We start from the raw sequence: 14,562 nt of genomic DNA, 5'->3' as shown, positions 1-14,562 counted from the left end.
TTACCCTTCCAGTTCTACTCATCCTGCTCTAATAAGATTTGAACCTAAAAAGAACAAAGATTTGCCATTGTTTTTCAAGATAGTAGACAAGTGCACTAACAAACAAGCTAAAGAACACAAACCAGATGACTGAGGGTGAGTAAATTAATCGTAAATTAACTGTACATTTTTGTTTTTGGATGAACTATTCCTTTAAATATACAAGGTATTTGCAGTGGTTCCTAAGGAACTTTAAGATGGTTTAAAGGGACTAATAAACTAAAAACAACAGTAAAGACTGTAGCCTGGTAGTATCAATCAGCCCAAAACCTCCCTCCCATCCGGGTCATGGCACCAAGTTACCCTTCCAGTTCTACTCATCCTGCACACATAGGATAGAAGACTAAAGAAAGACCAAATATTTAACTTGTTTTTCAGGATAGTAGACATGTGCACTAACAAACAAGCTAAGGAACACAAACCAGAGGCCTGAGGGTGAGCGAATTAACTGTACATTAACTGTAAACTTTCATTTCTGGATGAACTATCCCTTTAAATGATCAATGTATTTGCAGTGGTTTCTAAGAAACTTTAAGATGGTTTCAAAGGGGACTAATAATCAGTCAACCAGAAGCCTGAGAGTAAGTAAATCAACGATAAATCTTTATTTTTAGATTAATTGTCTTTAATTTATCAAGGAGTTTGCTGTAGTTCAAAAGGGGACTAATAACAATACTAAAGACTGAAGACTGACAGTATCATTCAGCCTCCCAAACCTCTCTCCCATACGGGTCACGGCACCAATTTACCCTTTCAGTTTTATTCACCCTGCTCTCATAGGATTTGAACCAGTGTTTCTACAATAAAAGATGTGTATATTAACAAAAATGCTAAAGAACACAAACCAGAGGCCTGAGGGTAAGTAAATTGTACATTTTCATTTTTGGAGGAACTTTCCCTTTGGGGGCTAATACCAATACTGGTAGCATCAGTCAACCAGACAAACCAGAGACCTGAGGGTGAGTAAATTAACTGTACATTTTCATTGTTGGGTGAATTATACATTTAAATTATCTAGATGTTGCAGTGGTTCCTAAGGAACTTTAAGATAAGTAAATGTGCACTGATAACAATACAGAAGACTGTAGCCTGTTAGCATCAGTCAAGACCTGCCCCAGTCCTCACTCTCATCCAGGTCACAGCACTAATTTACCCTAACTCACCTTGCTCTCATAGGATTTTAGCCAGTGTTTGGGATAGCGGGCATGTGTGCAATCAAAAAAAACTCAAAAGACACAATAGAGGCTGAAGAAGCTAAATGCTTTCAATATCAGTTGCTAAAGGGCCTCCTGAGCTGGCACCCGTTACATTCAGGTAGGTGGTAGTCTAAGTCTAGTGATATAAGTAGTTGCTAGGGCACTGAAAGTTGTTGCCATGGCATTATAGTTGTTTGGTGGGGCACTGAAAGGTTTCAGTCAAGTGTTTTTAGCTGATATAGGGTACAGTGATATTGATGCTTCCCTTAGTAAACACCACTAATAATTACCTTCACAAGACGGACTAGCGGAAGGAATCATCAAAGCCGCATGCACTCTATCTAATGATAAAAGGCAAGATTTCCTTGATCTAGTGCATGACAACGAGCGAGTGAAGTAAAGCTCCATTTGCAAACCCAGTGGAGGATTTCAGGCCGAATGGAGAAATGTCGGTAAAACAAATATCTTTCCTTCTGTTCTCACGTTCACCATGAGGGAGGCTAAACGCATGCCTGGCGGGACTCATTAATCTAAAATAGCGCCTTGCGGCACTGTGAGCGCGGCAGATTGTACAGCCATGTACAACACACTTCAGTGAGGATCAGTTTCTGACTAACTTAGATGAATATATACTGTGGTCTATTGTGAAATACGTCTGCGGTATTCATTTGGAAGGCACTAATTAAGCGAGGTCACTGTGCATTGCTAATACTGTACGCTACTCACAGGACGTCCGCTGCAAGTGTGTTACTCAAGTGCAAAGGGATGTTGATTTCAGTAAGGAAAATTTACATTCTACATTTATTCGTCATCAGAAAGTAGCAGTATATATGGCAAATCTACCTATTTACCAAGTAAATTACAGCTAAAACTTGTGAACTTTATTCATTCATTCATTCATTCATTTTCCTTGGGCTTAGTCCCTTTATTATTAACTATTGATTAACTAAACTGGCCGTAGTGTATGAGTGTGTATGTGTATGAGTGTGTATGGGTGTTTCCCAGGGCTGGGTTGTAGCTGAAAAGGCATCCGCTGTGTAAAACATATGTTGGAATAGTTGGCAGTTCATTCCGCTGTGGCGACCTCTGATAAATAAAGTGACGGGGCCGAAAATAACAAAAAAAATAAATAAGGCTGATTCCCCCTCACCGTCTCTCTATAAAACCCAAACAATTAATCCTAAAGTGAATAACCTATAAAACTAATAGTCGTAATCTAAGTAACCCCGAAGCTCTTTGGCTGAATCATTGTCTCTCCTGGAGGAGATGCAGCAGTATCTTCTATGAAAAGGAAAGGTCTGCTGTGTCTGAGCTCAGTGTTTCTGTGATGCTGGAGGGCAAGTAAAAGTCTCCTCACATCTCCGTCTTTGTGTTCTCTTCACCAGCCTCCTTCTTTTCTATCCTCCTTTCTTCTGGTTCTTTATTTTTAGTGTTTGTGTGAAACTCCTCCGCCTCCCACACATGGAGCGGCACTGATCTCTCTCTGTGACCTGTGAGTGTTTGGCTGCGGCTCTTACGATTCAAGTCAACATTCAGCTGCCCGACCCACGAGTGCTCGCTTTTACTCTCAATTTAGCCCCCCAAAAAGTTTGGGAAACGGCTTAGTCAGACACTTTAAACAGTTCTTTTGTTTCCGGATACAGATCCTACAAAACTCACATTCTTCACGGAAACTCTGGGAAAATGTGATAATAATATTAATAAGCAATAATTATAACAATTATAATGATAATAATAATAATAACAACAATAATAATAATAAATTCATTCATTTTCTTTTCAGCTTAGTCTCTTTATTAATCAGGGGTCACAACAGCAGAATGAACCACCAACTTATCCAGCATACAGTAAACAAAAAACGATTCACCCATGCACACAAATTCAATAACCTTTTTATCAGCATCTGAAAATGATCTGAGTCTAATTTGAACAAATCAACCAACTAGGTTTTTTATTTAAGGCAAGATGGCAGACAGGAAATTCAGTTATTAAGGCATAAATGGTTTTGATACTCTAAGGACAACCAAGGAATGTCTCAAGACTAGTTTCGTAACAATAGGAAAAATTAGTCAAAAGTTATTAGCCTATTTAGAAACATCGTTATAATGTTGGCGCTGCAACTAAACTTTTTGAGCACCTTCAGGGCACAATCTCGAAGACACACTTCGACCTTCATAACAACTTGCCAATGCGTCCGTAGAATATATCAATTTTTGACATAATTCAAAATGGCTGACAGCCAAAATGGTTGACCCGGGAAAATCCGACATCATTCGACTTTGTCATGCTCCGCCGGATTAAAAGAGATCAATTATGAGTTTTGGACAAAGGGTTGAGAAGTTATACGGAAAAAAAGCTCTATTTCCGGACCACTAGGGGGTAGTGCACTGAAAAGCGGCAGCTCACCTCAGACCATGGTTGTGATAACACACACCAAGTTTGCTGTGAATATGTCAATGCGTTATGGATATATCGCCTCACACCTATTTTCGCAACATCTATGTTAAATTTGTTCGCAAGTTAATCAAAAACAATTTAAGTCTAATCAACTTGCATTCAATAACTTTTGGTCAGCATTGTGTAAAGATCATGTGATTCAATTTTGGTGAATATTTGATAAATGGCCTAAGACGAGTTCATTCAAACAGGTTTTCATTACGGAAAATGACAAGTGCGTGGGAATCCGCTTAAGGCTAGGAATCTTGAGCCAGAAAATTTTGATCGTAGCCCATTTGGTTCGAAAGTTATAACGATAAACATAAGTGAAACTTTGGACAAGAGGTGGCGCTAGAGAGTTTGAGTTAGGGCTTACTCACACTATGTACAGTTGCTTGAACCAGGCCAAAGCACGCTTGGCCCCCCTCTGGTCTTCCCTGACGGCCTGCCCTCACATTACATTTGGGCCTCGGCACGCTTACATCGATGATGCGCTGTTCAGTAAGAAGCGCTCTCGCTCAGCAAAGTGGACATTTGTTTAGTTATATCGTTTTAGGTGTTTGAGATGCGTTGACACACAGTCAAATATTTCGCCGAACAGATCTGCCACTTTTGACGCTCATAAACAATCATAAAGTCCTAGTGCTGGACTTAGGAGGTTTGCTAAAGGTGCAGCTGTCGTGCAGTGAGGGGTTTGCGTCTTTAATAATCTATGACAGTTTGCATTAATTGAACAGTAAGAATGATTAATAAATCCATATGAAACAATTCCGAAAAAGTGACATCTCGTTTTTAGATTCGGGCTTGGGCGTGCTTTGCACTCACACTACAAGTGTACTACGCCTGAGCCTAAGAGAACTGTCCTCTGGCACACCTCTTCCAACCGGGCCAGGGCCAGCCAAGTGACCCACGACTGAGTCCGATTCAGAGCACTCACACTTCTCAAACGATCCAGGAAACAGATTAGATCAGACTGTCCTCTATCAGTGTGCCAAAGTCTGCACAAACAACGTAAACGACTCATAATGTTGCCATAAACTCCCAGAGCGGAAAAAGAAGAAGAGGAAGAAGCAGCAAGAATAATAACAAGAACCAGAACCAATACAATAGGTGCCCATGCATCTTCAGTATATTAATAATATTAACCCTGCATCCATTACAATGGACATCACATGACATCCCATTTTTCTAAAATTTGGAACATAATTCAGGTCTGAAGGGGTTAATAATAATGTGTTGCATTTTATTTATTTTACTTTGAGTGTGTAAATAAGTAAAACACATGTATTAAATTAAATGTTATATATTAAAGCATCCCTTAACTGTTTTCCACCACATCTGGACTCTACCACAGTAAAATGTAACACTTCACAGATGAACAGATGAAAACACACCGTCATCTGAATGCAGTCCATCAACTTACCATTTTGTAAAGATCAGAAACGCTGATCTGATCCGCATCGACCATCTCGAACTCCTTCCTGGGCACCAGATCTAAGCCTAAATGTCTGTCAAACACAGAGAAAGAAGAAGGACATAGATTAACCGAGATTACTCTCTCCCGAAACACACAGACTGTATAATATTGTGGATAATAAAAGAACAGAAAATCTGTCAAGCTGTTGTGTCCACCTGTTGTGGTGGGCATTTAGCCATGTGCTGTCTTTTTTTATGCATCAATCGCTACATTGCAAATATCGGGCGCTAGCTTCGAAAACACGACACAAGATGCATATTTTCCACTCTATTTTCCAGGTTAATCCAAAGTGAATAGTTAAAATTGGGAGGATTGTATGAATAATGTGCACAGAAAGCTGCTAGCATGAGCGCAATGTGCAGCTGTCGCACTGTAGAACTATAGAAACAGCTGTTGCCCTCATAAACAAAGCATGACAGCAATAGCATGCTATAAAGTGTCTTAATATAACATAAACATCACAACTGTCAGGTGTCCCAGACATAAATAAAACCCCATCAACACACTGGGAATCCTGAATTAACGACTAGCATTAGTTTTTAAACATTTGTTTGGATGTTCTGGGTGCTAATATTGCTAATAACACTAATGCAGCTATCGCATCTTTATTCAAACATTTGTTCGGATGTTCTGGGTGTTCGCTAAATGGTTAAAGTGGTTTAAATAATGCTAATGCAGCTATCGCAACTTCTTTTAAACATTTGTTCGGATGTTCTGGGTGTTCGGTAAACGGTTAAAGTAGTTTAAATAATGCTAATAATGCTAATGTAGCTATCCCAACTTCATTAAATTGTTCAGATGTTCTGGGTGTTTGCTAAATGGTGAAACATGGTTGAAATTATGCTATTAATGCTAAAGCAGCTATTCCAACTTAATTTAAACATTTGTTCGGATGTGGGTGTTTGCTAAATGGGTAAACTGGTTTGAATAATGCTAATAGCGCTAATGTACCCATTGCACTGCTAAAATCTTCTTCATGCTTGACAGGTAAGGTGGTTGCTAGGGTGTTGGAGTTGTTTCTAGGGCATGCTTGGTGCTTATTTCTACCCTTTTGCTTTGGTTGTTGTGCTCTCAATCAAATAATTAGCATTAGCATAACCCACCGCCCCTGCCTAGCCAGGGGTGTGCTAATATTTCTGCATATTTTCTGAAAGTCTACTTGCAAATGAGTTCTCCAGAGAGACATCTTGCATCGTTGGCTTGTATCAGAGCATAAATAAATCTATTTGCTGACGACTTTGTGTAAACAGACAGTAACAAACTTATTATGTGACAATTAACAGTTTTTAGTGATGACAAGCTTGATGTACTCCACAATTGCTGTGAAAATGCAGCTAATTTGTTACGTCAAGACGTCGCTGATGTCTTGTTGTCAACAAATAAACCGTCTTGCAATCTTACATAAACCGCCCATATTATGCTTATTCTTTTTTTTTTCTTATAGGTTTTAGACAAATAATTTACTTCAACTCAGGGTAAAAATGCTTTAATGTTCTCATAATGTACACTGAAGGATCTGCTCTGTTTACATCGTGTCTAAAACAAAATCAGGTGGCCCAACTCCTGATTTGAGTGGTCAGGTAGCTTGACATTGGTCAGGTCGCCCTACTCTGCTCTTATTGGTCAGATCATCCTATCCTGCTCTTATTGGTCAGGTGGCCCTACTCTGCTCTTATTGGTCAGATAGCTCTTCTCTGCTCTTATTTGTCAGGTTGCCCTACTCTGCTCTTATTGGTCAGATGGCCCTACTCTGCTCTTATTGGTCAGGTGGCCCTACTCTGCTCTTATTGGTCAGATGGTCCTACTCTGCTCTTATTGGCAATATGGTCCTACTCTTCTCTTATTGGTCAGATGGTCCTACTCTGCTCTTATTGGTCTGGTGGCCCTACTCTGCTCTTTTTAGTCAGATCGTCTTACTCTGCTCTTATTGGTCAGATGGATTTTCTCTGCTCTTTTTGGTCAGATGGCTCTTCTCTGCTCTTATTGGTTAGATGGCCCTACTCTGCTCTTATTGGTCAGATGTCTCTTCTTTGCTCTTATTGGTCAGGTGGCCCTACTCTGCTCTAATTGGTCAGATCGTCCTACTCTGCTCTTATTGGTCAGGTGACCCTACTCTGCTCTTATTGGTCAGGTGGCCCTACTCTGCTGTTATTGGTCAGATGGCTCTTCTCTGCTCTTATTTGTCATTTTGCCCAACTCTGCACTTATTGGTCAGATGGCCCTACTCTGCTCTTATTGGTCAGGTGGCCCCAGTCTGCTCGTATTGGTCTGATCATCTTACTCTGCTCTTATTGGTCAGATGGCTCTTCTCTGCTCTTATTGGTCAGGTGGCCCCACTCTGCTCTTATAGGTCTGATCGTCTTACTCTGCTCTTATTGGTCAGATGGCTCTTCTCTGCTCTTATTGGTCAGGTGGCCCTACTCTGCTCTTATTGGTCAGGTGGCCTTACTCTGCTCTCATTGGTTAAATGGGCCTACTCTGCTCTTATTGGTCAGATGGCTCATCTTTGTTCTTATTGGACAGATTGTCCTACTCTGCTCTTATAGGTCAGGTGGCCCTACTGTGCTCTTATCGGTCAGATGGCTCTTCTCTGCTCTTATTGGTCAGATGGCCCTTCTCTGCTCTTATTTGCCAGGTGGCCCTACTCTGCTCTTACTGGTTAGATGGCCAGACTGTTGTTAATAATCAGATGGCCCTTGCACTTTTTAGTCAGACTGCTTCACACTGCTCTGATTACCCTACTCTGCTCTTATTGGTCAGGTGGCACTACTCTGCTCTTACTGGTCAGATGGCTCTTCTCTGCTCTTATTGGTCAGATGGCTCTACTCTGCTCTTATTGGTCAGATGGCTCTTCTCTGCACTTATTGGTCAGTTGCAAATTAGAATAGAAACGGTATAAAGAGCACACAAACATACGTACAGACAGGGATAGGTGTACATCTTTTGGGTAAATGAGGCTAATATTTGACACAAATCCATAAATGTCTTCTTTCTGGCTGTTCTTTCTACGAATGAATAATGTAGAAGCACTGTTCAAGTGTGTTTCCTCGTCGGTTAGTAACGCTATATTTCATTGCACAACAATTAATCTATCCGGCTTTTTGGCTAAAAAAGAGAAATCATGGTTTAATCTGTTATTATTAGATTATTTGTAAATTTCACCTCTCCTGTTTTGTGGCTAAGCTAAGCTAGTTTTAATTTTGATTCTGTTTTTTCTAATCGTTGTCTATTATGTCATGAATATACCCCTGTAATGCATACTGCAGTCCTTTTTTGTCTGGCTTTCTCGGATATCTTATCTGTTCGCCAAAAATGACTATTTATATCCCTGGGAATATCTGACACCGGCGCATACATACTCATTGTGATTGACAATGGAAGCTTGACAGGCTTAGCAACAGTAACTACGCAGGGCGAGGCTTTGCGAAGGATCAATTGCATGAGTTTTATTGTATTCATTCAAGTCAGAGACAATTTCCCTTGGATAGTAGATTTGCATTTGCAGAACAGAAAACAGGGTCAACAGAAAAAATGCTAATACAACACCAGCAACTATGTTGAGGGTCAAAACTGACAGTTGATTAGGAGTTCACTGTTAACCACAGAATAGCATTAAGCTACTTTCTGTCACCCTTTTGCAGGAGCAAAAAGTGGAAATAATAATAAAAAAGACTTGTTTAAGCAATTCTGAATCATGTTGTTTTAGCAGAATTACTCAACCTTTCAAAACATTGAAGACTTTTACGTTCGCAAACGGCTATATTAAACACTGCGAACAGTAATTTACAGTAAGCAGAGACCCTTCAACAAATGCATATTACAGTAACAGTGTTACTTGCCAATAGACACAAGACCTCTTCAAGAGAAAATTGTTAACCTGAGTAAGGCATAATGAAAAACATTATTAGATTGTTTGAAACACACTCCAGATGCTCTTCAACTCATCCTTCAAGTATTTATAGAACGCATCTGTAAGTGCTCCTGTCTCAAATCCATTTCATCCCATTTACTCAATTATCTCTCAGTTTGCTGATCTGAAGACCTGGCAGAGATGTCCTGCTGAAAGCCCTGAACCACAAAGTGCCTCATCGCAGAAGTGAGTCTTCAGGTGACCTTGATGAAGAGCGATGAGTGGTAAACTTGGGTTTGAAACGCAGAAGCCGATACTCGGATCACCTGACCTCTAAAAGACTTTTGGTTTAAATTCCCTGCTGAAAAATCCAGCTTAAACCAGCCTAGGCTGGTTGGCTGGTTTTAGCTGGTTGACCAGGCTGGTTTTAGAGGGGTTTTGGCCATTTCCAGGCTGGTTTCCAGCCATTTCCAGCCTGGTCTTAGCTGGTCAGGCTGGAAAATGACCAGCCAAATCCAGCTAAAACCAGCTTGACCAGCCTGGTTTAAGCTGGATATAGCTGGTTTTGGCTGGACTCCCAGCTTGGCTAGGCTAGTCAAGCAGGTTTTAGCTTGTCATCTTCCAGCCTGACCAGCTAAAACCAGGCTGGAAATGGCTGGAAACCAGCCTGGAAGTGGCCAAAACCCCTTTAAAACCAGCCTGGTCGACCAGCTAAAACCAGCCAACCAGCCTAGGCTGGTTTAAGCTGGATTTTTCAGCAGGGTTATTTGGCTTTAATTCAATGCTGCAAGATGTGAACCAAATAACTCTTCACTTGGAGATCTGGAAAGGTTGCTCTGATAGATAACTTCCCAAAAAACAATCATTCATTCTGAAACTACAGTGCATTTCAAGTTCAATTTGAGTATCAAATGGATAATAGCCATGAAACTTTCAAAAATCTCTGAAAACAATGAAACAATGATGCAAGAACTGTAAATACCGAGATATTTAAATGCTGAAAAAGAAGAACTGCACAAGTGTGTAGGTTAGAAAATGGGGGCGGCATCTGAAGGACAAACATAAGTGTCTTTGATTGCAGTGAAAACTTAATTAACTCTAAAGAAAGGCAAAACTCATCCTTTTTGTTGTGTTGTGTTTTGCATTACTGTATCTGAAATGTAGTTTGCATTAACCAGGCAACGAATGGCATATAATCTTTTTCTCCTCATTTTTATTCTGGGCCAAGTCGATTTAGGGTGACGAGAAAGTCACAACAATCCATCTCTAGTGTTACAGTTCTGTTTACTCCACATTTAAAAGGCCTTGGTCTCTATCCCATTAAAAAACACCAGAAGATTCTCATGACACACAACAGCTTATTTAAACACCTTTCGATTGAGTGAAGCATGCCAGTGCTGGATTTAAATCTCAACAGGTTATTTAAAGTCCAGACGAAGTCGATCCCAAATACTTGTTTAATAGGATACATTTCAAAAGGTGTAAGCTAACATTAAAGCTAACACATTTAGCAACACCTTTAAGGTATATCGTGTGGTTGTTCTGCACTAGTTAAACTAATGGTGGAAGCTAGATAACTTTGTTAAAGACACCTTTCGTGGTTCTATAAGAAAGATCTAAACCTATTGTAGATGTTAGAATGAAGGCTAAATCGGCTAACAACACCTTAAAGGAATCTTTAATGGTTTTTATACAAGATTCAGACCATTGATGGAAGATAGCATGATGGTTAATTTGTTAACAACAATTTAAACACACCTTTGGAAGATCTTCCAGAAGATTTGGGCCAATGGCGGAAATTACCATGATGGCTAACATCACTAGCAACACGTTAAAGTCAGCTTTACTGGTTATTGTGCTAAAGTAAGACCAATAGTGGAAATTAGCATGACAGCTAACTTTAGGTAACAACTTGAAACCATCTTTCCCTGCTGTTAAAAGAAACCAAATGCTGGTAAGGCATTTTCTTGCTGGTTCTAGCTTTGCTGGTCATGTGCAGTTTATTGAAGTAAAAGTTAATGCTTGGAAAAGTTTGTTTGAAAATAAAGTTTATAGGGTTAAAATAGCTGATTGTCCGTTAAAAGTGAGAATTGGTCCCTACAAGTATGACCAAATTTGCTTAAACAGCTTAAAGGTATTCTTCCGTGAGATTTATGCCAATGTTGGAAGTTAGCATGATGGCTAACGTTGTTAACAAAATATTTAAAGCATGTTTTTGTGTTATTGCCCAAAATAAAGACCAATATTGCATATTAGGATCCTGGCTATCATTGCTAACAACAGCTTAAACCTATTTTCTGGTGTAGACTTATAGTGGGAGTTACCATAGGGTCTACCGTTGCTAACAACCCATTTAAAGGTTTTCCCTAAGACTAAGACAAAAGTTTGAGTTTGTTTAGAGCATTTGTCTTTGGAGGTAAAAAAGAATAACTCACTCATTGCCCCAGTCCAGTCGTACAGTGATGTGTCGTTTGACCTCGCGGACTTGATCTTGGGTCAGGTGGCCTGAAAGCAGTTGTCGCCTCAGATCAATCAACTCGTTCATCACGTGACGAAGCTTGTAAAAAAGGTCCACTTTATGCTTCTGTGGAAAAAAGAAAACAAGAAAGAAAGGCAAAGATTTATTTGAATCTCTCTATCCATTACAAATTAACCTTAAATTTGATCTGGCCACTGTGGAGTAGGCCTATATCGCACATATTATACTAAACATCCTGTGAACAATGCAATACACTCTTACGTTGATGTAAAGAAATAAATGTGTACTTCTAAAACTGTACACCAGAAATTCATTGGTTCGCTAAAGACAGGCGGCATTGCCAAACGTTCCCATCATGTCACTAATATATAAGTCCAACACCACATTTCAGTCCAACAATTAATGATTACAGCAAGTCATTTTTCAGAATTTCCACAACCCAACAAACCCAACCTAGGCTCATTCTGATTATGTATTCCTATATACATTTCTGGAGAGTGCCAAATACATCCAAGGAGCTACATTGTTCTGCAGTTTTTGGTTTTCGTGAATCGACCAGAGGCCGCTGTGTATACTTTTTCAGATCTCAGATTTCTCTCGCGAGTGCCATTTGTGCCTAAATTTTTTCACGTAAACCCACCTGAGGACGCTGACTGACCAACCAACCAATGCCCTCACCCTCGCCCTTCCCTAATCCCAAGCAATAGTATTCTAAAAAGCACAGATTGACACAAACACCCCCTTCCCTATACCTAACCTAAGTGTTTTGAAAAGCAATGCAGAAAAAGAAAAGCCCTAGCCTGATTTTTACCACGTTTTCAGATACCACATTCTCACCGTTATTTACTTGTTTATTTTATTTTTTAGATTTCATTTCTGTTTTGCCAGCTTTCTGGAACCGTTCTTCACTATACTCAAACCTAATTGTCAACTCTGCTCTGCGTCTCAAGTCTGCCAACGTGCATGTCAAGCTACCAAATAAACTGGTAACATCAGAAAAGCCGTACATACGGAGGCAAGCGTTCAGCTTGTAAGCAAGAAAATGAATGGCAAGATACCGCCTCGGAGCGTTCGTTTTTAAAAATGAAATGCAGCCATACATAGCTCTGGCTACATTATTCGTGATCTCCAGAAATATATATAGGGTTACATTTTCAGAATGAGCCTATGTTAAACAAACCAATCCCAAACCTGTTCCTGACCTGTCAGTGCAGAGTGAATAAGATTTTAAGTTAGGGGAATAGTATTCACAGTTGCAAAAATCTCTGCTCAACTTTGTTTAGAGTCTCTAAAATAAATGACTTCATGTTGCTCAGCTTCTACAGACCACTGTCAATGTGAATGCCATGTCATGCTGCTTTCAAATAATGTTGGATTTGCAGTATTGAAGATAATCAAAGTCACAGACAGTCAAAGACATGGAACAACCACCGAGCATCTTCTAAGCACACGTCCCAAACCGCAAGGCTTCCCCTCCAAGTTTTGTGCATGATGAATGATAACGACTCCCCCGTTGGCCCTCAGGGAGACGTGTAGCAGACAGATTTGTGCGTTTGTCATGCTGTGCCAGTTGTGTGTGCAGTCTCCAGTGTCCTCCATCACCAAACATCTCAGGACTTGAGTTTGATGTGCTCTTGAAAACAAAGAAGGTTTACTCAAGAATGTGCCCCTCGATGCCTATATCTGTATGCATATGTCAGTATTCCATTCCACAGTGTGTTATTGGTGAAATGAGATGGGATCTGAGCACTCTCTTGTAAAAGCCACATCCATCAGATGTTCTGTTGTACTCAATTGGACCTGTGTACTGGATGTAGCTATTTCCGCCCAGATCACTTCTGGCTCTGGAGACTGACAGCTTCCCCCTCCTCATGGCGGTATAATTAGTCTTCTTTGAGGCGATCACAAGCAAAACAGAGTGATTCACTTCCTACTAGCCTCAATGGCCCATTTCTTGGAGAAAAATCTCAATGACCAGCTGCAGAACATACGACAAGTCCACTTTGTGTAGGAATGCGGAGAAATGTTTCTGATGGAAGCTGAGAGTGAATCTTTGTATAAACAGCAGTAAAGTAGGTGAGAGTTCAAAGTGGCTATTACCGCCGGGGCTTATACCGCCGCCGTTTGAAATTGCTGCCGCTCCGTTTTTAGTGTATGACTGCAGTTTGTGAATAAGCCGCCAGGGGGCGCAAAGGGACGGGATGTGAATGGACAGAAAAAGCCTATACAGCAGCTTTAAATATGCTACTGTGCTTGTAAATGTGATTAAACAATAAGTCAAAGCATTATAATTCCTTCATTTATCATTTAAAATTTGTATGAGAAATCTGTAAGAGTTGGCATCCTGAATCAAAAGGAATTATGTTACAATACGCTTATTTCACGCGGCCGCGATTTTAAAGAACCAAAGCGAGGCTGCGGTGGGAAGAAACCCGGAAGTGTAGGTCCAGCACTGTAAACATTGCAGTAACATGCTGTGTACTACAAACCTCCAGCTGTTTCCGAGACTTTAAAATGCAGAAATGGTGTAACCATCACTTTAATATTATTCAGTAAGTTTATTTTAAACAATTAAAAGCAATTTAGCATCAAACAAGATTACAATCTCAGTGATATGCTTCAGTGTCCTCCTAGGCTTCAGCTCATGGCACTAGTTTAAACACCGTGAGGACGCTTTCCTGCTTCAGCCTGTGTAACCCGGTGAGTGATAAAACACTGCAGTCCTCTGCAGCACACCCTCGTGTTGTCTATAATAGTGTTGTCCTGGTACTGAAGTTTTAAACCCGGCTATTTCCCGCTAACATGGAAGCGCTGCTGAGCCAGATGACTCGACTGATCTTTATGGCTTCGCGCTTCAGTCTTCGTGTATCTGTGTTTGGTTTGCACTCAGTTTACCGCTCTTCACCCAGTGCAAACACAGATACACGGACTGGAGTGTGAAGCAGCCGTCAAGATCAGTCGAGTCATCAAGCAGATCGCTCGGCTCGTCTGTGTTTGTGCTCGGTATACAGCGGTGGGTGAACTGATGACCTTCTCGGCCAATCACAACCATTTCTGTTGAACACGTGAACACAATGGCAAATCA

At 40.4% G+C, this 14,562-nt stretch overlaps 1 protein-coding gene across 50 annotated transcripts in view; it reads right to left on the bottom strand.

Annotated features, from left to right (window-relative positions):
- Positions 1–14,562, bottom strand: part of dock3 (dedicator of cytokinesis 3) — a 406,352-nt gene that overhangs the window by 149,501 nt on the left and 242,289 nt on the right. For all 50 annotated transcript variants that reach the window (XR_015522243.1, XM_087304578.1, XM_087304583.1 and 47 more), the window contains exons 6-7: positions 11,434–11,582; positions 5,095–5,179 (exon numbers count right to left, since the gene is read on the bottom strand). Coding sequence is in view for 49 of the 50 variants with exons in the window: in XM_087304578.1 (XP_087160704.1) it covers positions 5,095–5,179; positions 11,434–11,582 (234 nt within the window). In the remaining variant the exon portion in view is untranslated. The remainder of the gene's footprint in view (positions 1–5,094; positions 5,180–11,433; positions 11,583–14,562) is intronic.

Source organism: Danio rerio, chromosome 22 (genome assembly GCF_052040795.2).
Source record: "Danio rerio strain M-AB ecotype USA chromosome 22, GRCz13ab, whole genome shotgun sequence".
Lineage (NCBI taxonomy): Eukaryota > Metazoa > Chordata > Actinopteri > Cypriniformes > Danionidae > Danio > Danio rerio.
This window is presented reverse-complemented; position numbering and strand designations above follow the sequence as displayed.